General features: G+C 38.2%; 1 protein-coding gene across 1 annotated transcript in view; it reads left to right on the forward strand.

Moving 5' to 3' along the window:
- The window catches only part of LOC145322416 (uncharacterized), a 70,563-nt gene that overhangs the window by 29,326 nt on the left and 13,925 nt on the right, over positions 1–27,312 (forward strand). The window contains exons 16-39 of the mRNA XM_080164406.1: positions 2,040–2,410; positions 2,558–3,084; positions 3,313–4,385; positions 4,741–4,875; positions 5,382–6,344; positions 6,602–6,880; positions 7,240–7,746; positions 8,125–9,222; positions 9,540–9,724; positions 9,944–10,215; positions 10,587–10,706; positions 10,917–11,029; positions 11,430–11,528; positions 11,927–12,019; positions 12,294–12,387; positions 12,667–12,808; positions 23,069–23,144; positions 23,372–23,431; positions 23,681–24,020; positions 24,686–24,925; positions 25,335–25,406; positions 26,095–26,168; positions 26,299–26,341; positions 26,740–26,808. Of these exons, the coding sequence (XP_080020532.1) occupies positions 2,040–2,410; positions 2,558–3,084; positions 3,313–4,385; positions 4,741–4,875; positions 5,382–6,344; positions 6,602–6,880; positions 7,240–7,746; positions 8,125–9,222; positions 9,540–9,724; positions 9,944–10,215; positions 10,587–10,706; positions 10,917–11,029; positions 11,430–11,528; positions 11,927–12,019; positions 12,294–12,387; positions 12,667–12,808; positions 23,069–23,144; positions 23,372–23,431; positions 23,681–24,020; positions 24,686–24,925; positions 25,335–25,406; positions 26,095–26,168; positions 26,299–26,341; positions 26,740–26,808 (7,045 nt within the window). The remainder of the gene's footprint in view (positions 1–2,039; positions 2,411–2,557; positions 3,085–3,312; positions 4,386–4,740; positions 4,876–5,381; positions 6,345–6,601; positions 6,881–7,239; positions 7,747–8,124; positions 9,223–9,539; positions 9,725–9,943; positions 10,216–10,586; positions 10,707–10,916; positions 11,030–11,429; positions 11,529–11,926; positions 12,020–12,293; positions 12,388–12,666; positions 12,809–23,068; positions 23,145–23,371; positions 23,432–23,680; positions 24,021–24,685; positions 24,926–25,334; positions 25,407–26,094; positions 26,169–26,298; positions 26,342–26,739; positions 26,809–27,312) is intronic.

Genomic DNA, 27,312 nt, shown 5'->3' on the forward strand with positions numbered 1-27,312 from the left:
TAAGTACAAAATCTTTTTACACCTTATTCTTGAAATGAAAACTAAGTTAAAGATTCATTCGTATTTGCTTTTACAATATGGTGAATTTATGATTCACTTGTATGTATGTGCCTTAATCAAGTAATTTCAATTTCTTAACCCACTATCCCGGATGGACTAAGATACAATAGTTATAAAGTAGCTGTGCTACTGAAAGATTTTATTGTCTGTGTATTATAGAATAAGTGTATAGAGTAGCTTTGCTTCTAAAATAACATTTGCAACATACATATGTTTCAACATTTGTTAGTCTTTTTATTTCTATCTACATGTATCTTAAAGACAGAAGAAAGGAAAATAAGTTTAATCTTGATTTCAAATTTTGTTCGACAAAAATTACAACTAAGTAAAAAAGAATAGGATATGTCAAGTTGGGTAGTTCACGTTTACTATAGTTTTTGTTAGTTAGAATTTAGTCCCCTTTACCCCATAAATAGATTAGGGGCTTGGGTGAAATCTCGAGTTGTTGGAATTCAAGAGATCTTAATGGATAAGAAAATGGAGCATAAATTAATGTACATCTTGACTTGGATTAACAAAATTAATCCTTCAGTATATTGATAAATTATTAAGGGTAAAGTCTGGTTGAACCAACTAGTTAAGATTTATTACAGACCTATATGATTTACACAGTGGAATTCCAATGGAACTGAAATTTTGTGTATGATCCAAAATACTCAATTTATTTGCAATACATTTTTGAAAACTTTTTTTAGGAAAAAAACAACGCAAATAGGTCAAAAGAATTACGTTCGAGTATTTTTAGAAAATTGCACGATGTTAGTTTTCTGCAAAAGCATTTGATAGGTTTGAAAATTCCAATTCTAGAATAAATTATTTTTCATCTTACCGAAACTTAATTAAGAGTAATTAGCTAGCAAAGTATCCTACCCATGCATCTGAATGAATTAGTGCTGATCATTAAATTTTTCACTACGTTCTTTGATCCTGTAATTTAACATGAACAGTCATATGTCCACGATAGGCGCAGCAAAAGTTAACTCGTTTCGGCCAATTTCAGATCTAAACTTTTGTTAGTTTGACAATATTTCCATAGTGCTAACAATAAAACATGCATTTGGACAATTTTTAATGCAAATTTCATAGGTAAACTGTTGTAAACAAAGCAGATTTCCCCTATCCTAGTTTATTTTTCACTAGGAAATAAATTTATCTGACATACAAAAAAAATGTAAGAGTATGTTTCACATTTAAAAGCCGCAAATGAGTGTTGACATTCTCTTTTATCTAAATTACCAGAATGTGTTCTATCAAGTCTGCGAAAGTTTGATTTATAAAATGAATTATTTTGCACATATCTTATTTTTGAAATATTATTTTATATAATGAAATTATGTTCCAATAATCAAATTTCATATATTTTTTATAAAAGTTACATTTTACATTTTTTATAATATAGGTTTAGGGTATAGGTATATGAAGCCCCGCGCCATTTGTCTGCCCACAAGGGTTACTAATAAAAAAGAAAGATTTAAGGAAGTGCAATTATATAAAAAATTATTGATAGGAAATGTAAATTATAGGAAAGGTATCATTAAAAAAATATGATAAAAATCATATAAAATAAACTTATATGAATTGACATTATATAAATTGACACTGAATCAACTGTTTGCCTGTTTGCAAGGAGTAGCAAAACCGAACTAATCATTTAAGCGGACGTGCTTGAACACTATATTATCCGGTCAGCATAGAATGAATCAAATTCATTAAAATTTTAATTGATCTACTAAAACTAGGTAAACTTTGGGGATATGTAAACTCAAATAAAACTATTTTATACCTATTTTTATAACGTTTTTGACTAATACAGAGCCTCCCTGAATAGAAGATTCTAATGTACAGACATACCAGCAAGACAAAAAATATAATGATAGTCAAACAATGAGGTAGCTGGACAGATAAACGGACACACATACTGACAGAAAGACACCCTACTTCTAGCACATTTGCATATTTTTTCAAATGAAATTTTGTAGGCGCAAGAACGAGGATGAAGCATTGCGTCGGCGACAACAAGACGACAAATTCTACCAACATCCAGAACCCTCCCCAGAACCTCAAGAGGTCCTAGATACAATCATGGAAAATGTAAACGAACGAATGAAAAACTTCAACAAGAAGCCAAGTAAAAGTTCATCTTCGGATAAGATGAAAATATTTCAACAGCAGCCTCTGTCAGGAGGTAATCCACAAAGGTCTGGCGGTCAAAGTCAGCTTTCTGGAGTTCAAGGTGAACAAGCACAAGAAGGTGCACCACGCGTAGTATCCCAAGAGATGAATATGGACTCAGTTGTGTCAGATTTAAATAGTTTTTTAGCATCAACTCGGCTGGCAATCAGCTCGCCAGGTAAGTTTTTTTAATTATTATATTCATATTTTTTCTATAAGATAAAAAGATTGGAATGGGGACATACAGTTATTTAACCCCTTCCCCCTCTAGTGTTTTACTCTAGTGTATATTCTATAAATTATTTCATCAAATATAAAAACTTAGGTATGGGAAAGAGAAATGGTGCTAATTCAAGTCCCAAAGTAAAGACTAATGGATCATTGAAGAAAAATCCGCCCCAAGGACAATTACACCACAATCCTGCAGAATTCCAGCCCCAGTCACAAAATCATCAATTTTCTGGAGGTTATATCAATCAGACCTCTCAAAATATTCATCCAGGATCAAAATCTGAATTCCTTCGTAGAAAATTTTCCGCGCCTGACAAGCAGCAGTCCATGTCTATGGAGCAGGCTAACAAGCAGAGAAACAGAAATTCTTTAACATTTACACCAATCACAGAATCATACAGCGAAATTGGTCAACCCGCGATTAATCAATTTCCAAAATATGATTTTCCCAAATCAAACCTGCAACCGCCGCCGAATCCTGCACCGTTACCGCCGCTAGCAATTGAGCGGACCAACGGTTGGGCCTGCAGCCGCTGTACATTAATTAACAACGCCCAACAGCTGTGGTGTGAGGCGTGTGGTGGTAAGAGGTTGGATGATGTTGAGCCTGTTAATAATCAGGTAAACTTTGTACATTTGTCATCAAATAAAGCTAAATAAATTTAACATTTAAAATATATATTATCAAAATTGATTCCTAATTATTTGCCTACATTTTCTTCTAGATTCAAATTCATTCATGTCTTGATTATCTTGAATTATATTCATGGGAAAGTAATCTACTAAAACATTGATATAGTCACACTGTAGCTTAACACATTAAATATCATAAAATTAATTTATTTTCAGGTTAGATCTGACTCTGACCAGGTCCATGAAGGAGAGAAAGAAGAAGAGGGAGAGGGACCTCCTAAGCCTGGCAATGTGTTAAACAAGATGTTGCTCTTCTCTTCTATAGAGGCCAGGGCAATGGAAACTCCTTCTGTTGTCAGGAGAAGATCAACAGATGCAAGCAAGTTAGTCAGAAACTTTAGTTCTGCTTCTATATCATCAAATTCTCCTGTTGAAAATAATTCTATACAGAAAACATTAGAGAGAATCACGCAAAATCAAGCTCAGCTAGCAAAAACATTTAGATTTCCAGAGAACTCAGCCAACTTTATGAATAATTTTTCATCTGGAAATGAAGTAGATCAGGGAATGGATACTCCTGATGGTCCAAGTCCTCCTTCTGGTGTAAGAGCTCTTGGGAATATTCTGAAGGAACAGGAAAGATTATTAGAACAGGCAAAACAAAACAAAAGTCCTGAAAATGTTCCTCCCCAGCTGCCATTTAAGAACAATGTTTCAAGGCCAGAAACTACAAAATCATTTATTCCAGAAAGTATGTCATCTCCAACAACAGTCCAGCAATCATTATCTCAATCTGCTACAGTCACTTCAATCCCATTAATATCATCATTAACCCCAACCCCTTCACCTGTACAACCTATAACTTATGCATCATCCTCATTGACATCAAATGTTATGACCTCATCACAGCCTGTGATAGCATCTCAACAGCCAACTCTACCAGCAAAGAATGTGATCAGTTTCAACCCAAAGCCATTCAAAGCTCAACCAAGCAATGACTCATCTGATGAAAATGGAAAAGCCCCTGGAATGAGCTTTGATTTTACCAAAACGCCGCGCTCATTCTTGATGCAGAGAAAGTTTGGCCCTGGAGAGGGACAGGTAAAGATAGCAGCGCCAAAGTTGGAGTTCATCAGTGCAAATGTTTCTAGGAGTTACTCAACTTCTAATAACAATAACATCAATAATAGTAGCAACATAATTGGCACTAACAGCAATGGCAACAACATTAACAGCAATAATACTGACGACAACAAAGAATCAAATAAAGATTTTATGAGAGAAGCAAGGTGATTTTTTTTAAACTTGATTTTTAAAATTTTCTAAACAAGGTTTTGGATTTTTATAAATAAATTTAAAAGTTTAATATAATGATATAGCATATTTGAAATAATGATACATAATAGGTGTGGGTTAAAACAAAGTAAAATTGTTGTTAATTCTTTAGTCTTATTCTTACAGGGATTAGACAATTTGAGAAAAAATATCTTCTTTGAATTTTCTTAGAATTATAAATTAAAGAGACTACTTAGTGAAAGATTAATTCATTGCAAATTTTCTTATTTCTAAATGATTTTTCTAGTATTTTTGTAATTTGCTTTTCTTAACCTTCAGAATAAAATTATGATTAGAAATTTTGTTTAGACTGCGAGCTCTAGATGCTAAATCCTCAGAGATGTTAGGTAATCAAAGCAAAGTAAATAAAGGAAACTCAAATACATTAGCTGATCACACACCTCAAACTAAAGAAGCAGCTAATAATTATAACTATCTATCTCAAGGAAAGGGTCAAACTAATTTGAAATGTGAACCTACTCTACAAATAGCAAGAGTTGGTCTGTCTCTTTTGTAACTCTTTTAACTATATTTTTAAATAATGTATTTTAATATTATTAGATCTCAAAATTATTCAAGACAATATTGATATGTGTAGACACAATATTTGTTTGATGACTAGAAAATAATAAAAATATACTTAATGGTAACCTCTTGGAGAAGCTAGTAAAGTGGCTGACTCAGATTATAATGTCAAAAAAAATTAACCAATGAGAGTCCACTATAAATTTTACCATTGGTCAATTACAGTGTATACTGGCCTCTCATTGGTTAATTTTTTTGACGTCATAATCTGATTTAGCCACTTTTACTAGCTTCCTCTTGGATCTTTCAAATATTAGAATTTTGTTTAATTTAATTATTAATGACTTAAAGACAAATTTAAATAAATGTAGCTGTACATTCTTTAAGCATAAAAAGAATATGAATCATTTGACCTTTAAAACTTCAGATGAGAAAACTGTGCAAAATTTTGAGAATAAAAAGTCAAGCTTTCAGCAGGAGCAAATCATTCAACAAAATGTCAACACTGAAAGCTTCAAATTGAATGAAGAAAAAGTTAACATAGATCATGATGGCATTAAAGTTGAATACAGCAAGGAAGTTGTTGATCAAGAAATCAAATCTCTTGATGTTCCAGTTAAAAAATCTTTATTAGATCAATATCCAGCCCTCAGATTTAAGACAAAAGTTGACATTTCCCAAACTAAAGAAAATCCATTGCATATAACAGAACAAAAAGAAAATAAGAAAGCTAATAAAAATAACATTATGCATGAAAACAAAATTGAAAAAGAAACTGTATTTGACCAGCAATCCCAAAATCATGAGAAATCACAACAGATAAATGATAAAAATTCTCTACCTAGAAATAAATCACCTCCATTAAGAAACTTAAGAGAAGTTACACCTCCAAATAAGCCACAGCTATCTGCAAAAACGTCTTCTCCGGAACAAACAGCTGCAGTTAGGAGGACAAGTCCAAGCCCTACTAGATGGAGACAGGAAAATCCTGCTAAAATTTCATCTAATCAGACACACAATCTCTCTAGCCGATCACGTGCAATCTCCAGCCAGTCCCATGACCATTTCACCCAATCAAATGACCACTTCAATCAATCACGTAGTTTATCAAACCAATCACGTGACTTCTCCAACCGATCATACAGACGGGAAGAGTCTCTATCCCCTCCCAGACGCCCAGCCCCTCCATTCGATGATTTCTCTCCACCTGCGCGCCCGGCCCCTCCTGTCCAAGAAACGTCTGCTCCACGCCGACCAAATCTACCAGCTGAGGAAATGTTACCAGTTTTGCCCGTGAAATCGAAGAAGGTGGAGCCATATTATGCAGTTCCTGTGTCTCCACCTCGACCTGTAACTCCGCCCAATCAGTCTGCAAAAGTTGAACAAAGGTAAAAAAAATTGAAAACTGAAGCATACCAAAAAATCTTTTCTCAAAAGTTGTGTCTAGTATTTTTAATTTATACTCTTTTTATTTTTACTTTGAATTTGTATATTTTTTTTGTATATCGTGCTAGAAGTTTTAAAATTATGACAAAATTATTGCTGTTAAAAAGAATACATTATTACTAGAAAATATACAAAAGTTATAAGTGTCTTTTATTTAAATGATATCTCTTTATGTATCTATGTAATTATAATAATTTAGAATGGCTGAAAAGAGCAACCCACGAAAATTATCCAACCTCCCAGATGCTCAAAACAGAAGCCTGTCAAATTTGCCAGAAATCTCCAACAGAAGTTTCACCAACCTCTCTGATATCACCCACAGAAAAATATCCAACCCCCAAGATAAATCTCTGAGAAAATTGTCCAATTTGAAAGCTTCTTCTCAAATGGAGTTGACACCCCTGCCTCAGTTTGATTTTTCATCTGCTCCCAAGAATGCAAGAAACAGCAGGACCTACAGAGATATTCCAGATTTCAGGTAAGAGAGCTTTCTCGGTCAAAGATATTAAACTGGAACTTTTAAAGATTCGTGGTCAGTTGAAATTTTACCTTCAATATAAAAATTCAAACAAGAATCACCCTCAGAAGTTTTCACTGAAAATAGGCCAACATAACCTAAAAATATCCTTTTTTTGTCTATTTTTTTGCCTTTTTATGTAAACATACCTTGAAGAGTAAATAAATGATTTACCTGTTAAAACTATAAAATTCTGTAACCTCTAGTATAAAGCTTCATTATTATTACAACAAGGATTGTTTTTAACTGGTAGAAACATTAGTTTTTCTTTGGTTTTAACATCCCTAAATTGATATAGAACAAAGTTTTATTATTTGCAGATCCCGACCTACAACCCCAAGATCGCCCTTTAACCAGAGACGTGATATGTCCAGACAGAATTCCTTCCAGAACATTCCAGGTGGATACTGGAAAGGGTCCCAGGGCTCCAACCTGGATTATGATGACTACTCCGACTTCCAGATGTGCAGGGATTATCCTTATAATGAATTATCCAGAAATGATTCTATAAGTGGGTTTATGTCAGAGAGTAACTACAGTGCCATAACTCCAGAGGTATCCAGAAAGTTAAACCTGAAATTTCCAGAGCCTAAAAAAGATTTTGGTTTCATGATGTCACCGGCTGTTAGCCAAAAGAAAGAGCCTGTACCTAAGCCTCCCCGAAGGAACAGAAGTAAGGAGGGGGCATCAAGATCAAGTTCGAGAATGTCCAACATGTCGCGGCCAGGTTCAAGGATGTCAGAGTCGAGAGATTCTACACCGACTAACCAACCGAAGCATGCTGTTCAAGTCAATATTGAGTCACCTTCCAGACCAAGAAGATTTAGGTAAAATATAAAAAAATCTCATCAGAAGAGTTGCCTCTAACTTTTTTTAGCAATAAAAAATCAATTATTCTGATGTTTTATTCATTAGCCAGTAAGTCACAGGTGTAGTTTCAGAACTTAAAGAAAATGGCAAAATTTATCATATTTTTTTCTTATGTTTTATACCACTTTTTAAATTATTTACCATTCAACTTTTCTACTAGTTAAATAGATCATGATGCAGTTTAAAATATATTGTAAATTACTGAATATAATGTTGTAAAAGTTATCCATGGAAAATATTTATAAAGGGATATAAAGTTTGAGAGGAACTGTTGTAAAAAAAATAATTCTTTTGTGATTTTTTTCTGACTATAATGATAAAATATTTTTTTTCAGAGGAAATAAGAACACTAGGCATGCCAGCACCTATCAACCACCTCCTAGATATCTTGACCACTCCCCTGACTCATATTATGAAATGATTCCTCAACCACCTACAGCATCTAAACAACCATCACACCATCGGCATTCAAAATCTATGTATTCGACAAGTGATGACTCGGATTCTGATTTTGCGACACCCATGGCATCCCCAAATAGATCCCCAATGCTGGCAAGCAAACGTCACCAGCTATCATGTCAGGATCTTAGGAGTTCTTCCAATCATCATCAGCTTTTATCAATGCAAGATCTACGAGGATCTTCGAGTCAGCTATCAGAAAGACGGTCACAGTCAGCTCAACGTCCAGGTTATACAAATCAATCAAGTATAGGATTACAGCAACGAAATATTCCACCTAGAAAATCTCTTGATCCCATTCCTACCCCTAGAAAATCAAGTAAAAATAGAGTTCCTAAGTATTCTAACCCAGGAGAACCTCATTACAAAAGTCCTTCCAAAGTTCCTATACCTGTAAAAGGTGCCAATCAGCAGGCACTGAGGTCTGTTCAGCTGCTGAATCTTAGTACCAGAATTGAAGACCTTAGAAGGGACACATTGCCTATCCCTTCATCTGATACTAATAATTCAGATGAATCTACCTGTGTAGAAGATTCTGATACAGATACATATGCTGAAATTGATATCAAGCCTAAAAGAGAAAAGGTTGATAAAAGAATAAAGACAGCTGAAATCAGATCAATCCGTCAACAACGCAGCAAAGAATCTGTACAAGAAGAAAATGTTTATGAAGACTTAATTCCAGTTAAAAGCAATATTAGAAACAATGACTACAATCCTTATGATGAAATTACACCAAGGGTAAATAGAAAGAATCAGAAGAATACTAGAAGAGAAAAAGACTTACGAAGAAGGGATGGTAGACAAAGTGTAGCCAGTGAAAGAGAATTACGAAACAGAAATGGACAAAATGAAGAAAGAAGAAAAACTGATAAAAGAGAAGAAAGTAGAAAAGATGGTAGAGAACGAAGAAGTGAAAAGGATAGAAGGGATGGAGGAAGAAAAACTAGCAGTGATAAGTCAGATAGTAGCAGGTAAATTTAGGTTTCCAGTCACTATATAATTAGGGTATCTTTGTCCATCCTTCAATTTAAAATATTTTTATTTAGATATGAAGATCAAATCTTTATAATGTTGTACCTATCTAAAACTTTCAATGCCTACATACAGTATAGAAACATATCTTTTTTTAAAGAATATTTGACTTTTATAAATTTCACCAGACAATTTTATTATTGTGAACTTTTTTTATATATATATTTTTAGACATCATTGTCATTTTGGAATTGGTAATTTACAGTAAGTTTAAATTATAAATATGAGTTTTTGATTTAATTTAACTTTTATTTAGTATTGTTAAATATGCAAAGCCAACACCAAAATCTGAAAGGAAGAAAGGATCCCCTAAACTACCTGCCAAACACCAAGACTACATACCAGTGGAGATGCCTATGCGTCCAGATTGGTTCAATGATCTGCAGCCTAAAGAGAAACCAAAGCCTAAGACTATTGTTGATGGTGTTCTTTATACTTCAGGCATCAATGTGCTTTTATTATCTTATACTTTTTTTAGAGGAAAGAAACTACATTTAATTGGGCAACGGTACATAAGACTATTCAAAGGACCCTATAGACCACTTTTATAAGTTATTAATAAATGATTTAGAATAAAATTTATTTTATTGGATATCCTATTCTATCCCTCTATGTTTGCCTGAAATACTAAAAGAGATAATAAGGCATTGATGTTGTCAGGTCTTTACTTGGATTCAGAAGGCAAGAAAGAAAGCAAACCAATATCATTCAACCTTATCAAACCTGAAATATTTGAACTATATGATGTATGTCAGAGGGACAAAGTAGAATCAGCCAATGTTAAGTATGAGCCAGCTGATTTGGGTGTGGCTGTAACACAGTCAGCTGTTGAGCTTCACAGGGCAGCTGATGTAAAAAAATCAGCTGTGCAAAGTGATATGGTGGGTAATGGTAAAGAGCCACTGGCTCGCCAAACCAAATCTGCCAGTCAGGTGATCAATGAGTACACTTCACTTTAAGTGTACACTTTTATTTAATGGAGGACGACATTTAATTTTCTTATTAGTCTTTGCATTTGATTAAGGTATTTTAAAATAGTTTGAGCATCCTTGTTGAGGAGTAGAAGACCCCTTTAAGTCTAAATCAATTCAAGAATCAATATCATAATACAAGTTTTCATATGCAAACCCCTGCAGGACAACATTTACCCCAATATAGCGTAAATTGTAAAGCAATCAAAAATGTTACTAAAAGAGGGTCAAATTACATTGCTCCTGTAACTTGAAAGGGGTTTATTTTGCTTCTCACTCAGGATAGTTCCTATAAAATAGTTTTGTTTGCTAATTAATGCAAATAAATTAAGGAGGAGTTAATGATGAACCCTGGTGAGTTTGGTGGCAGATATCCTAGTCAACAATCTTATCATAATTCTCATCTTGATATCAGAAGTCTTCAAAATAATCATATTCAGAATTTCCAACAGGTATAAGTTAAAATAAACTACAAATTATTTTCTCTACATTTTATCTTTTATTTACAATTTTAATTTTATTATGAGAATGACAAGGAAGAAAATCAAGCTCCATCTCTGTGTTTTCAACAAGATATTTTATTTAACATGATTCTAGGTTCTTGGGAAAAAATTTTATTATATTTTAATAAAAAATATAATTGACTTTACAATTATGTTAAGGTTGGTGGTGAGAGTGAAAGAATTCGTTCTCTGTTGTTGGGAGGTGGTAGTGATACAGAACAACAGCAGTTGTTACTAAGAATAGAACATGCTGTAGCACTTGGGGACCACAAGTAAGTATTATTATTCTCTGTTGTTGGGAGGTGGTAGTGATACAGAACAACAGCAGTTGTTACTAAGGATAGAACATGCTGTAGCACTTGGGGACCACAAGTAAGTATCATCATTCTCTGTTGTTGGGAGGTGGTAGTGATACAGAACAACAGCAGTTGTTACTAAGAATAGAACATGCTGTAGCACTTGGAGACCACAAGTAAGTATTATTGTTGTTGGGAGGTGGTAGTGATACAGAACAACAGCAGTTGTTGCTCAGGATAGAACATGATAGAACAAGTATTATTATTTTCTGTTGTTGGGAGTTGGTAGTAATACAAAAACAGCAGTTGAGGAAGGTTTTAATCTAAAATATAAATAAAACTTTTTGGGTTAAATAATATTATTGTGTTTTTTTAGGTATGCAGCCTCCTTGGCCAAAGAACTATCCAAATTGAAAATATCTTCCCGCCTATCTGAACAGGAAGACAAAGCAGATGGAAATAAAGATCAGACCAGGTAATCATTCACTCTTATGACAATTATTTCCAGTGTAGTGTAGAAATAACAAACCAGCATAATTTAGAATAAGAAAGATTTAAAAAGTCATAAAAGAAATAATTTTACATATTATTCTAAGTTGTAAATATTGTCAAAATAGCAATTTTTAATAATTAGAGCTGTTAGCAGTTATAACCTACATATATTATAAAAGAAAAATTTTATCAAATATATATTTTTGACTAGTAAAAAATTTGAGGTACTCTAAATCAAAGAAGCATCATTTATATACCATAGGATATTTTTTAAAGGTAAAAAAAAACAAAAACTTATCTTAATCAAAGTAACATAATACTTATTGAACTTTAGATTGATTAAATACATATAATGATAGGTATAATATTATCCATATTTAGGGAACGAGGATTAGAAAGGCAATCAAGTAGAGAGAGTTCAGTGAGTGGAAGATTATCAAATAAATCCTCAGAATCAGCAAAACTAACCATCAAGTAAGATATGAATATTCACCAAACCTTTCAGTATTTGAATTATTATTCTTTCTATTTGTTAAAATAATTTGGTAATCAGTAAGTCTATCCATCTATCATTAAATCTGGCTTATTTTCTATCTATCTTTATGCTTTCTATCTATCTGTGAACTGACTATCTATCTATCTCACTACCGTCAAGCTGATATGCTTTAAAAAGATTTAGCATCCATCAAAGGACCTTTCAAATAAACTGTATATCTATCTATCTATATTTCTATATTTTTATCTTAAGGGCTGAAATGTATGTTGAGGATGCAGTATCAGCCCAAGGACCTATCCAAGTTAATATTAACCCCACCATCTCTGTAGCCGACCTAAAACAGCAGGTAAAGTAGAAATCTAATGTTTTCAGCATGGATACGAAATCGATATCCGCTAGTTTAGAACCGTCTCTGAGTCACACTGAAATATTACGTATCGTATCGTTTTATAGATAATTTTCTACGAATAATAGACATAAAGTTCACAAAATTAATCCCTCGGACCCAACAAAACTGGAATTAATTTAAATTTTTTTCCTTTAACGATAAATAACTTTTATAAGAAGGATTTTTAACCCTCCTATTATTTTTCTAGGCAAAATTTATCATTTTAAACATTTTTAGATCGAGAACGAGTTTGAGATCCCCGCAGGGGTTCAGCGCTGGATTCTGGCCAAGAATTTAGCCACCCAGGACACAGCCACACTCCAGAGCCTGGGGGTTAACTCTAAAAATAACAAGATCTATCTTTATCTTGTTTCTCCAGGTATCATTGTTACTTCAGAGCCTGGGGGTTTATTCGAAAATGTTAGATTTTTCAATAACTTTAATTAGTTATTTGACTATGAGACAGCGCAAAGTGGCACCAAAAACTGACGTCATTCAATAAAGTTGACCAATGAGAGGCGAGCATAGAAAGTAATTGTCCAATGATAAAATTTATACAGGCCTCTCATTTGTTATTTTATCGCATGACGTCATTTTTTCTGGTGCAACTCTGGTAAGCCGAGCGTTCTCGGCCCACGGGGTAACGAGTTCGGATTCAACGAGCCCTAGCCTTTAAGTATTCTACCAAACAAACAAGCAGGATTCAATCATACAGAAATTATATATTTAAACTGAATAATATTTACAAGTTATGTTTACTATATATATACAACAGATTATAACAATGGTTAGGTTTGAAGGGGGTGTGGGGCGCTAGGGCTTAGCTCCCGACGGCAGACAGGCTGTGGGGGCAGCGGTGGTAAAAGGGGAGGCAACGCCTCCCAGTTATATAAGCGCGTGAGGGACTCGTGATAGTTGCATGTTTGAGTCCCCTCCCCACATTTAGGCAGGCTAGTTTGACCGCTGGGTGCGGGGTCAACAGCGGTCATGAGATAGATGGTGATATAATAAGATTAGTGCAGGGGGTTTGTTATCATAAGTCACAGCGAAGCAACTCTGTAAACGGCCTGTCCGTCTGGGTGTCGTATTACCACAACCTCCCCTTCAAGGGTTGCGTGGCTCCTGAGCCACCAGGCCTTGAACCTGGGGATACGACAGCCTATGCCTGCGCCGGACAGGCAGTTCTTGGGGCACAGCTCGATGGAGGACAGCTCAAGCTACACAGGCTCCCTGGGACACTCGTTGCTCAGTCTGACTGTGGTTGGTGATCAGCATTGTCAGCTCCTGGTTGGCTTCTAGGCGTGGGTTGGCGACGGCCAAGCCCCGCCGCTGGAAATTTTGCCTCGTCTGCAGGATTAGTTCTGTCTCGGCTGGTAGCTGGACACGGAGGCCTAGGCAGACTCTGATGGTTCCTAAGGGTGGAATGGCGATGGCAGATGGTGCATAGAACTCCATGGGGGCGCCTGCTTGATTCAGGTTGCTTGGTCTCCTAGCTCCTACCCGGATGGGGATGGCTGTCATCAGCAGGGGGCACATGGCTTCTTCTTCTTCTTCTGGGGCGGCTTCTTCCATCGCAGTGGCTGGCTCTTCTCCTACAGGCTCGCTGCTGGCTGGCAGGTTCTCCATGTCCGCGTCAGGGTTCCAGATGGCATCTCTGAGTGGCTCTGGAGCGGGCGGCGGTGGTTCGTTGGGCTGCTCCTGCAGGTTCTCCTCCACTGGGTCACGATCTTGGCCGCTAAGCTGTGGGGCGGCTGCGGCTGGCTGGTGCACTGGGAGCTCCCCTGGGTTGCTAGCTGCGGGCGCCGCCGCTCCAACTGGCAGCTCAGTGGCGTCCTCGTCGCCGTCCATGTCAACTTGGATGTCTGCTGGGATCTGGTGGGCAGTCACATCTCCAGTGTATTTGCGCAGTCGGCCTACATGCGCAGTAACTTCTGAAATCCTGGCTACTGGAGAGGCAGGTTTAATGACATAATGGACTTCTGTAGCTTTCCTCACTACTTTCCAGGGGCCAGTCCATCTCTTGGTAATCTTGGCTGCCTTCCCTGGCACCAGGCGGGGGGCCAGGTACCAGACCAAGTCTCCAACCTCATACTTGGCCGTGCCTTCGTAGGCTGCCGCGCTCCTCCTGATGGCTCCCTCCTCCTTCTGCTGGATGGCATCATACACTGCATAGTAGCGCTGCAAGAGAGCTTGGACGTTGGCTGGAACTGAAGCATATTCGGTCTCTGGCAGCCGTAGTACCATGTCCACCGGAAGTTTGGCCTCTCTCCCAAAGAAGGCCAGGAACGGGGTCACGCCAGTGGATCTGCAGGCCTTGGTGTTGTAGGCGAAGGCGATGGCAGGCAGGTGTGGCTCCCAGTTGTTATCGTCTCTATCCAGGAACAGGCGCATGCCTGTGTTGAGCGTCCTATGAAACCTCTCCACTCGGTTGGACTGCGGGTTGTAGGGTGGTGGATGTGTCAGGCCAATCTCAAGTCTGGAGGCCAGTTCCTGGAATACCTGGCCGGTAAATTCCATTCCATTGTCGGAATGGATCTTCAGGGGGCATCCGAACGTGGCCAGGTGGCGGTGCAACAGGGCTTCGGCCACCGTGAGGGTGCGCTTGTTGGGGATGGCGTAGAGGCTGACAAACCGGCTGAATCCATCTTGGCAGGTGAGGATGTAGCGGTTCCCAGCTGAGGTCTCTGGCAGTGGCCCCACCAGGTCGATGAATAGGACTTGCTGTGGATACCCCTGGCGGGAGGGCACATGGATCCCCTGCTTCAGCCTCTCCTTGGTAACTTTCTGGACACACTCAGGGCAGGTTTGTACCATCAGGCGGACGTCACGGGCCAGGTTGGGCCACCAGAAGTGCATGGCAACGCGGGCGATAGTTGCGTCCATCCCAAAGTGCCCAGCCATGGGGGTCCCATGGGCTAGAAAGAACGCGTCCTGCTGGAGGGCCGAAGGCAGCAGGTATCTTGTCCTCTCTCCTGTCAGAGTCTGGTCAGTGGTGGTGAGGCAGCCGTGCTTGTCAAGCCCCAGGGCTGGGAAGCGGCTGGCGTACTGCTGCTCGTCTCGTTCCTTGCCACGCAGCTCAGCCTTGGTTGGGGCTTTGCCATCAGCCACCCATTGGCAGACACGGAGCAGGAGGGGGTCCTGTGTCTGGGCCTCCAATACTCTAGCTGGATCCAGGCGGGCGGCAGGAGGCCGGCTAGCTGCGGACTCCCCTAGCTGGCAAAGGTTGTGGATATACTCAGCCTGCTCTGCTAATTCTTCGGCGCTAGCCGTTGGCATGTTGGCATCTTCCCGGCGGCTGAGGGCGTCGGCGTTGGTATTCTGGGTGCCAGGCCTGTGGCAGACGGTAAAGTCTAAGGCCGCTAGCTCCTCCTGCCAGCGGGCCACCATCCCTGTGGATGTGTTCAGTGATTTCATCTGTAGCAAGGCAGAGGAATCAGTGTTGATCTGGAAGCTGCGGTAGGACAAGATGCCGTGGAATTTTCGGATCCCATACATAATGGCGGCCATCTCTCCCTTCCAGGACGGGTAGCGCGTCTCAGGGTCGGTTGTCTTGCGCCCCACGGCGGCAATCAGCCTCTCCTTGCCCTCCTGACATTGACTCAGTATGGCAGAGATGGCGCGGCTGCTGAAATCTGTGGTGAGCTGGAACACCGCTGGCAAATCAAACCTGGGCGGCGCTCGGATGGGGGCCTTGCGGAACTTGTCCTTGAGTTGCAGCAGCTGGGCTTCCATCTCAGGCGTCCAGGTTAGGGCCTTGGCCGTCTTCTGGCGGTTCATCTCGTAGGTGAGGTCTGCATACTCTGGGATGAACAGGCGGTAGTATCCAAAGAACCCCAGCAACGCCAGCAAGTCCTTGGGGGTGCTAGGGGCTGGCCAGTCCAAGATACGGTCAATATAGTCCTCTTGCATGGCTATCCCCTCACGGCTGAGGGTGTGGCCCAGATAATCCACCTTAGATCGGAACAGCTTGGTCTTGGCTGGCTTGAGGCGGATCCCTCCCCTGCGGTGGGCTTCCAAAACCTCTCTGAGCCTGGCCAGGTGGGCCCAGGTATCCTGGTGGAAGGTCAGGACGTCGTCAAGGTATGACTGGAGGTTGGCTGTGCCTAGCGGGTTTAGGACCCCTGCAATAAACCTGGAATAGACAGACGGTGCCGTAGCCAGGCCAAAGGGCATCCTTTTCCATTGATACAAGCCCCTGGGGGTGGTGAAGGCGGTGCAGGGCCGGCTGTCCTCGGACACACGGATGGTGTAGTATGCGGCCACCGCGTCTAAAGCACTGTAGACACGGTGCCCGCCAGCTCGTTCCACCAACTGCTGGATCCTAGGCAGGGGGTAGCTGTCCAGCTCCAGACACTTGTTGAGGGCTCTGTAGTCGACGGCCCAGCGGGTGCTCCCGTCCTTCTTCTTGATGGGCACCAGGGGGCTGCTCCAGGCGGAGTCTGACGGCTCTATAACTCCCTCCTGTAGCCAGGTGTCCAGTTGTTTCTCCAGTTCAGCCTCTTGCCGCGGGTTCAGATCCCTAAATCTCTGGCGGATCGGCTGGGTCCCTGGCTTGAGGCGCAGCTGCAACTCAACCACATCTGTGCAGCCGGGGGTAGAATTGGAGAAAACGTCCCTGTATTCTGACAACATAGTCCAGACCTCCTTCTTGAGCAAGGGGTCCTTGCGTAGGAACTCATTGTCCTCCATCTCCAGGGCCTCCCACAACTCCTGCATGTCTATAGGCTCAGCAGGTTCTTGGACAGAGTGGAGACGCGGGGGAGGCGTATCAGAGACCTCTAGAATGTCAGGTTTGACCAGCTCCCCTGCCACTGGGAGGCCAGCATCCAGCAAGAGGGGCACCTCCCCCTCATTGACCACTAGTACTCTAAACACAGTGGCAGAGCCAGGCCTGTGGGCATACAGGCCCTCTGGAATAACAAGATCCTCCCCAAACCTCTGTTCTGGGGCAGCTAGTTGGATGGCATCCTTGGTGCGATGGCCTACTAGCTCAACAGGGACCGCCATAACCCCGCGGCCAGGCAGGACCACCCGCTTGGCTGTGCGGAGCTGGGGTGGCTGGCCATCAGTTGGAGTGACAGCGCTTAGCCTATACGTGGCTGGTGCGGGGTCAGCTTTGGCTCCGGGACCCACCGGCCGCGACTTGACGGGCTCGGCTTCTGGAGGGGCTGACGTGTCGGAGCCAGGTGTGGCTCCGAGGGCGTCCGGCCACGATTTGACGGGCTCGGCGCTGGGAGAGGCCAAAGTGCTGGGTCCAGCTTTGGCTCCGTGGACGTCCGGCCGCGACTTGACGGGCACGGCGCCGGGAGAGGCTGGGGCCTGAGAGTTGAATGTGGCTCCGGGTATATCAGACCGCGACTTGACGGGTCTGGACTCGGGCTTGGCTGGTGGACTGGCTGGAGGTCCCAGGTAGAGGGGGCCAGGTGGACACGGCTGGCCGTTGATAAAGGTGTCGGCGGAGAAGATTGGTTCTGGAGGGCTGGCAATCTCAGGAAACGTTGTTGGCAGGCTCTCCCTTGGCACCTTGGGCACTGGGGGCAACCCCATGGCTAGCAGGTTAGCTCCCTTGTGTGCGTTGAGCTCAGCGTCCACCCAGTGTGTGCCTTTCTCAACCACACGCGGCTGCTCAGGCAGGGGGCCTGGCAGGGGCCCCTCATAGCTTAGCTCTCTCTCGGCTGTCTCCCGGTCAATGGGGACGCCACGGAGTGGGATAAACTCCCCACGCACCCACAAGCAAGGTGGTTGCATGTCGAAACAGAGCCTAGTTCCGAACTCCTTGAGAAAATACCCTCCTAGGTTCAGAGGGTGTGAGAGGTTCCGGACCACAGTCACGTGGTATAGATGGAGTATAAGAGTGTGTGAGACTGCCATATATAACTCTTTTAACTTTCCAATTACCTGGAGGGGCTGGCCTTCCTCATTAGCAGTCAGGATCTGGGTGTTGTCCGGAATCAACATGCGTTGCACGCCCATCGCGTGCATGAGGTGCTCAGAAATTACAGCAGACCCTGGTACACGGTTGCCAGAATCAATCATGGCATCAACCTGTACATGCTGGGCAGGGTCAGGGGTAGGAAACCTTACCCTGACATGGCAGGGGAAGTGGAGGTCCTGCCCTTGAGACAAGGGGGCCTCTCGTTCGGCTGGGGTTGGCAGAAACTTTGGTGGTGGCCGCACCGCAGCTATGGTGGTATCGCTTACCATGGTGGCTTAGACTGTAGCTTCGAATCACTAGAGCTTATTAATTATCACTTGGTCAACAATTTTATATTTATTTTTATCACTTGGTTGACATTTATACACACTTATGTGTTGTTATCACTAGGAGCTCTAGGTGTGATTCTGGAAGCACTGGCAGCAGGGAATGTCTGTCCTGCAAGGTTTAGAGGGGTGACGGCGGTAGGGAATGACCCGTCCTACAGCGCCGCTGGTTCGAATCCCGAAAATGGCGGCAGGGAATGGCCCGTCCTGCAGCGCCTCGGGTTCGAATCCTGGGAGGCAGCGGCAGGGAATGTCCCGTCCTGCCGTGCCTGTGGCTCAAAATCTGCTATCCGTCGCAGTGGTAGGGCTTACTTGTGTGCTGAAGCTTCGCAGCCACACATTGCCTTCTTAGGGAGACCAGCACCCAGCTGTCTGTCTCGTAGGTTTGGCCTGGGTGTCCTGGGGCTTGTCCCAGCTACACTTGCCAATTTGGACTCAGTTCTGTAGCCGTCTGAGCTAAATTATCCGATTGCCGTGGCTGCGCACCTAGCGCCACTCCTACACGACACGGAAAAGCGTCTTAACTGGCGCTTTTAGCAGGCTAAATCTGCTTGCCGTAGGCCAGAGGCCCACATATTGCGTTCAAAATGATGGAAATTCGACCTAAAAAGGCCGTCTCACGGGTCAGTTGGCGGCTGATTGTCCCCTTACTTGCCAAAGGGTCCAATCAGAGGTAGAATAGGCTAGTTTCTGTAAGGCTCGATCTCACAGCTGACACCAAGTTCTGGTAAGCCGAGCGTTCTCGGCCCACGGGGTAACGAGTTCGGATTCAACGAGCCCTAGCCTTTAAGTATTCTACCAAACAAACAAGCAGGATTCAATCATACAGAAATTATATATTTAAACTGAATAATATTTACAAGTTATGTTTACTATATATATACAACAGATTATAACAATGGTTAGGTTTGAAGGGGGTGTGGGGCGCTAGGGCTTAGCTCCCGACGGCAGACAGGCTGTGGGGGCAGCGGTGGTAAAAGGGGAGGCAACGCCTCCCAGTTATATAAGCGCGTGAGGGACTCGTGATAGTTGCATGTTTGAGTCCCCTCCCCACATTTAGGCAGGCTAGTTTGACCGCTGGGTGCGGGGTCAACAGCGGTCATGAGATAGATGGTGATATAATAAGATTAGTGCAGGGGGTTTGTTATCATAAGTCACAGCGAAGCAACTCTGTAAACGGCCTGTCCGTCTGGGTGTCGTATTACCACACAACTTTTCGCTGTCTTCCAACTATTTCCCACAAAATTCTGATCCTTAATGGTCATTAATTCATAATTGTATGGATTTGCACAACTCAAATTAACTAATTATCTTTATTTTACTGTCACATATCTGACATTGTAGCAGTTAGTATAATGTTGGACATCTTCAATCACAAAACAGTTTGAACTCATAAGGCATCTTTCTCCCTTTCTCTTTCTTTAATTGTCTCTTTCTCCTTCTTGTTTTCTTCCCTCTTTCCTCTCCTCTATATCTCTGTCTTTCTCTCTCTCTCTCTCTCTCTCTCTCTCTCTCTCTCTCTCTCTCTCTCTCTCTCTCTCTCTCTCTCTCTCTCTCTCTCTTACTCTTTCCCCTCTCACTCTCTCTCTCTCTTACTCTTTCCCCTCTCACTCTCTCTCTCTCTCTTTCTCTTTCTCTTTCTCTCTCTTTCTCTCTCATTCTCTTAAAACTTTCTTAAATATATTGGAAACCTAATAGAAATTCTTTGCAGAAATTAAATCTTTTGATATTGAATCAAACAAAAAAAACTATTATGTTCCTCCATGCTTGCTAAAATTTGAAAAGGGGTTAATTATTTTCGTCCATATTTAGTGCAGCAATAATGATGAAAAAACTAAAGAAATTTATTGTACATATTTATCGGTAAAATGTTCCTGTTAACGATGCTCTCCAAAAATCTAAGAACTTTATGGGATGCTAACGGCAAAATCCAATGAATTCTATTTCCACCTTTGATTTTTAACAAAAAAATTAACAACATTGTTATTTTGATTGCTACATGAATGAATTTCAAAGTTTTTAATAGCTGCGTTAAGATTATGTTTCTATTTTTCAAAGAATTATCCAAAAAAAATCACCAACATTTAAATTCTATTTTTTCTGATGTGAATAAACACTTTTAACTCTTTTGAGAAACTTGAACATATTATATTTCAAACTAGTAAAGTTCTTATTGTGTCCCAGGACAGGGATATGAGTTCTTAAAATCAATAAAAAAAAAGTATATTTTGCAAGATATTGAATGTAATGCCATCGCTTTTGGTATATCATTTCAAACATTTTTCGATTTTTAATTAAAATAAGTTTTTATACCCTTCTTAATAAAAACAAATTTTAATTTATTTGGTTAAAAAAGGCTATGGAAAATTTAAAAAGAATAAATCTATATTCTATAAAAATGGTGTGTGAATTATTTTGAGTGATATTACAGATACATTTATGTACAATATATTGGAGAAGCATATTTAGTATATGCTTATAAGAAAAAGGGAAAATAATTTTAAAAGTATTTTATTTATTTGATTTTGATTAAATGGGAAAAATAATTGTTAAAACATTTATTTAAAAGATATTCTAATTCTTAAATCAATCAATATCATGTTTGTTTGTGATTTCCAGTATAGAAACTTCGGGTTTAATGCTTGAAAGATATTTTATTCAAGTTATTTTTTCCTTTATTCACAATTGTAAAGTGTCCAATCTAACCAGCACAAGAAACTTTTTATAATACAACATTTGAATAGTTCAATAAAAGTTAAATAAGATAATATTTCTGACAACTTGCTTTAAATTTTGGATATTTGCTTTTGGGGCTTATAATAAACTTAAATAAAATAATATTTGCAGTATTAAAATATTTATGTAATAATATGCAAAAATATGCTGGTTTGAGTAAACACTACTATTTTTATTTGGCATAATTTGTGAATATGTGAATATGAAACTGTAAAATATTCCTCCCTCCAGTAAACTCTCGATAGTAATGTATATGAATGAATTACTGTTTAAAAATATGTTTTTTGATTTACAATTCCGTTGGCTTAGACCCCTAGCGTCTAGAAGATAAAGCTTAAAACCTGCCCGACTTCAACTTTTCCTTTAACTATCTTATTTTTTATCACATACAAACATATTTATTTCTCGTTGCTGTTCATATATCTAACCGCTGAACTGAATGAGATTTTTATTTTATGGGAAGAACATTATAGTTTGAGGCAATTCTATCTTTAAATTTTTGTCTTGGAATGATATTATGCTGACCTCTTTGAATACAGCGCCCCTAAATGCTAAGAGTGCAGCCAATAGTTGATTATTATGTATAACTTGCTATTCCAAAACTCAGTAATTCAAGCATGTACCCAACTGATAGAAAAGATATAAGAAGGAGAGAGGGGGCTAACAATAAAATCATTTTCAGTTTCCATTGGTTTATTTATAGACCATTTAGATTTGCATAATGTATTCAATTCTTTAGCAAGGGTAAAGAGGGTGAAAGTGAAAAAAAAACATAATTGTTAAAAGGCAAATTAGTTGACTGTTAATAACTTGATATTGTTTAGGTTTTATAAGCTTTTGTATCATATCCCTGATCCCTGAATTATTGTGAAATATTAGTTTTGAAAGTCTGTGGTTATAGGATGATACATTCAATATTATTTGCAGATTTATCTTTCTTTTTTCTGGAGTGAGAAAATTATTAGACTGTGGTTTAATTAACCTACAACTCTTTCTTTTCTAGAGCAAAAATTTTTTAATTTCTATACAGTACTATCCCTGTATCTCTACATATTTACCAATCTATAAAAAGAATTGCAAATGTATCTATCTATTCCTTGTATTTGCATAATGTATTCAATTGAAGTTTAATTCTTCTAGAAAAACATGCACAATCTAATTGATTCTCAAACATTGGAAATACAATTTCTTATTGTAGATTGATTTTGATATATGAGTATTTTTTTTCATTTTATCTTTATCTAAAACTTTCGGCTTCTAGAGGCCTATTGGGGCACTTTATAGGGTGTTGGGAGGTTGGAATAACACCTTTTAAAATATAGATTCAAAAAGAAAGTTAAAAACAAATTTCTAAAAGAAGATTATTTTTTTCTAGGTGCTATTTCTCTTGGGAGGGTGAATGTACCCTTTCCAAAAATATATATATATACATAAATCGGGGTCTTTAAGAACCGTCTTTGTAAAGAAGAGCCCTATCGGTCCAGCGGATAATGACATCTTGCAATGCAGACGGAAATACAACCTCTTATTGAAGGAGGCTTATTTGTAAACAAGTATAAAAATTGCTGTAGCTTTCTCAGTTTTCATAATTTGAAAACTACATGATGAAAATAATAATTTCTAATAATATATTTTGGTTTAGAAGAGGAAAAGAAAGAAGAGAATGAAGTTGTAAAAGAGGAAGAACCCCAACCAGAAAATTCACCGCCAAAGTTTAGGTATGTTTTAAAAATTTGGCTTTGTTGTGACAAATTTCCTTGGCATTTTGAGATTATGAGCATTTATGATTTTAAGCATACAATTACAATAGTAGTATTTTTAAAATGTTTTTAAAAAAAGATAAAACCTTTTTTAGTTTGATTATTTAAACTTTCTTAAACTTAACAAATAACAATTTTTCACTATTTGTGTTGCAATTATAGAATCTATTAAAAAATTATTTCAGAATACCTCCACCAAATCAACCATTTGTAAAAGGAAGATATTGGAACTTTGAGGAAGAGAGGTAAATGATATTTTCTTTTAAATTTGACAGTTAAAATGAGTGAAAAGAATGAAATTTTAAAGCTCCTCGGGATGATTTTAGGTTTTTTTCTACTCCCTTCTTACCCCTCTTAAGTCCATGCTAGTTTTGATGAAAGTGTTAACGATGGCGATATATTGCAATCATTTGTTGACAAAGACAATTTTCTTACGCAACTGACATAGCACTGAATTTTTTTTACGAATTTGGTCATTTTTTGTTTTTGTTTAGGTGGAGTTTCTGTAATTCTGATGACGATGAAGAAAGAGAACAGGAAATAAAAGAGATGACAGAAAATGGCGCCAAAACTGACAACAAAACAGCTGATAATAAACCTATCTACGCCAAAATTGGCGCTAAAACAGCTGATAAACAACAAGTCCCCAATGAAACAGCTGCTGAGGCCCCAGCTGCCAATGCAGGCGCGGCTGATGCTGCTGCTGAAGGGATTCCTGTAGCTGAGGGTGAGGAGGAAGATGGTGAGTGGGAGTATTATTATGAGGATGTCGAAGATAATAAAGCTGGTGGCAAAGATGATAAGAAGGAACAACAAAAGCCAAAGAATGTGGAAGTAAGTTGACAAATTTTATTAAATTCAGCTGCTATAAGCGGGTTTTTTCAAGTTGAAAAATAATGAACATGTTAGCTAACCAACTTATTATGTTTTCTTACAAAAAAAAAGAGAGAAAATAAACAGATTTTTTTCTTTTACGTATATATTTTAAATTTTATTGAATTTTATTAAAATATGGCGCAGATTTGTTATCATTATTATAATAATTAAAAACTTTAATCTTAATTTCATTAGAAATTCAATAATTACTGCGTTGTTGGTAATATTTAGATTTACATAAAAAATAAATCGTATTGTTTTTGAAAACTAATTAATTTTTAAGAAATGAAAATTATTATTTGTTTTAAGCTGCCCCTGTCAATTTGCTTTAATAAAACTTTTAAAACAAGAATAAAAACATCCAATAAAGAAAATATAATATGAAATAGCATAATTGTCAGGGTAGAGGGGACCTTGGGCTGTTTATTACAAACTACCAAAGTTTTATAATAACACTTCTTATTCGTTGGCTTAACAACGTTGGGGACTTTCATTAAATTCTGAATGTTGGTTCATAAAGTTTAATGTCCAAATGTTTCAACCACTAATGTATTGTAATCAAGAGAATCATAAAAACTAAAATTCCAAATTAGCACAAAAGTCTAACAAAGAAATATATTTAGCCGAATGGTTGGATTTGTCCTGTGTGTACACTGGAGAATCCTATGACCCGACCGGGATGTATGGCCTGTACAACAGAGAAGCCAAAACAGCCAACACTGGCCACTCCAGACACTAAAGCGGTCACAGCTGCTGGAAAGGCGACGGCGGCGGCTAAAGGAGGCGCAGCTGCTAAAAAGGAGGCAGAGCCCAAAGCTGGCGGTTCTGGGGCAGCCAAACCTGAAGCAGACAAGAAAAAACAGGTAATAAACATATTCCCGTATGGCTTCGACATCGGTTTAAATCCGCTGGATTAGAACTGGTTATGAGCTTTACTGAAAAATCATTTATTGTATCGTATTAAACACAATTTTAAATAATAAAATAAACTCATAATATTAATACAAGTCTGGAACTTTAGCCCGTAGGGCTTGTAAAACTGGAATTTTTTTGTAACTTTTCATTTTGCGGCCCGCGGAAAACTCTCTATAATACGTTACGATAAATTATTCGATGTTAAACCTACAAACATTATTTTTACATTTTTTTTCAGTGTTTTTTGTCGACTGAAAGACATGTTTATAAAGTTAAAGTTAAAATTAAATGCCTACAATAAACATTTATCTAACTGCAAAACTGAAGTAGAATTCTAAGAAAATTGTTTTGTTGTAGGGAGGAGGAGAGTTAGAAGCTTATAGACAATTAGAAAACATGGATCTCATACCTAATGCTGAAAATTTTGAGGTAACCTAAGAATTAAAAGTATTTAAGTATATCAAACTCTTTTCTAAAGTCAAAAGAACGCAAATTCACACAATCCATTTATGAACTATGAATGGTGCAACTTTAACTAATTATAATTTTTACTAAGTGTGCAATGTTACTTGGATATTGAGCCTGGAGATGTTGCAACTCTTACTAATTTTATCTTTAATTAATGTGTAATTTTATTACTTGGATATTGAGCCTTGGGATGGTGTAACTCTTACTAATATCTTTATTCAATATTCAGTGTGTTATATGTTACTTAGATATTGAGCCTGGGGATGGTGCAACTCTTAACAATTATAACTTTTATTTCGTGTACAATATTACTTTGGAAATTGGTTCTGAAGATGGTGCAACTTTTACTAATTTAATCTTTAATTGATGTGTAATATGTTACTTGGATATTGAGCCTGGAGATGGTGCAACTCTTTCTAATAATATCTTTATTCAATATTCAATGTGTAATATGTTACTTGGATATTGAGCCTGGGTATGGTGAAACTTTTCATGATTATATCTTTATTCAGTGTGTAATATGTTACTTGGATATTGAGCCTGGGGATGGAGCAATTCTTAATAATTTTATCTTTTATTAGGAGTACAATGTTACTTGGATATTGAGTCTAAGGATAGTGCAACTTTTACTGATTATATCTTTATTCAGTGTGTAATATGTTACTTGGATATTGAGCCTGGGGATGGTGCAGTTCTTAGAGAATGCTTGCACTCATTTTGTAGGTAAGATTTTGTAATCGCTTTTATCTATGAATTAAATGGAATAAGTTATTATAAAAATATCATCTTAAGTACTTTAAAAATTTAAACGGTTACGTTTATTTTGATTTTTTTTTTATTTCAATGTTTTCAGACTTTGTCTTGCTGCAGCCATTGAGCATTCAGATTCACCAAAGGTAGGTTAATATTGTTCGACATGTCAAAAAAGTTATTTGGTATGTGACTATTTAATCTTAGTACACAAAGACCTTACAAAGAATATAACTATTTTTCATGTATAATTATACATATATGAGTTTATGTAAAGAGTACAACTATTCTGCATATCATTATACCATTGCAAAGAATCTAAATATACAAAGAGTACAACTATTCTATGTATTTTTCTATTGAAGTATAGTGTCCATATAAAGAGTCTATCTCTATTGGTATTGCTTTCATGCAAAGAGTATGATAAATAAAAATATTCATTCCATCATTGCAAAGAGTACGAATTTTAAATATTCCCTTTATTTATATTAAAAGAGTCTGAATATACAAAGAGTACAACTTTTCTTTATACCTGTTTATTTAGGTAAAGTGTCCATACAAAGATGACAATTATTCCTGTGATATGGACATTCTAGAAAGAGAAATTAAAGAGGTAAGCTTAACTTTTGGAGGGGATAGTTACTCTAAAACTGGAATGCACGTCTGCCTATATAACACTGTATTGTTATTTCTCAATTAAAAATGTGGATATTATTTAATTTAAAGAATAAAGTTAGGGATCCTTGTTTAATTTTCTTGATATTTTGTAAAGGCTTCTTGTTTATTACTTTACCATTTACCACAGATATTTTGTATTATTATTCTATATCTTTTTTTTATTTTTCAATATTCGCTGATTTCAAATTGGTTTTAATCTATATTATTTAAATATTACTAATATTCGCTGATTTCAAATTGGTTTAAATCTTTATTACTTAAATATTACTAATATTCGCTGATTTCAAATTTGTTTAAATCTATATTACTTAAATAAATTCCCTAGAAATAAATATTGATTTTTTATGCTATTTCTTTTTCTAAATAACCATTTTTTATGTAAAAAAATCCAATACTAAAGTCTTTCTCTGAATAAAAAGACTTTTTTAAACACTTTTTA

Source organism: Acartia tonsa, chromosome 6 (genome assembly GCF_053477335.1).
Source record: "Acartia tonsa isolate MP-2025a chromosome 6, ASM5347733v1, whole genome shotgun sequence".
Taxonomy (NCBI): Eukaryota; Metazoa; Arthropoda; class Copepoda; order Calanoida; family Acartiidae; genus Acartia; species Acartia tonsa.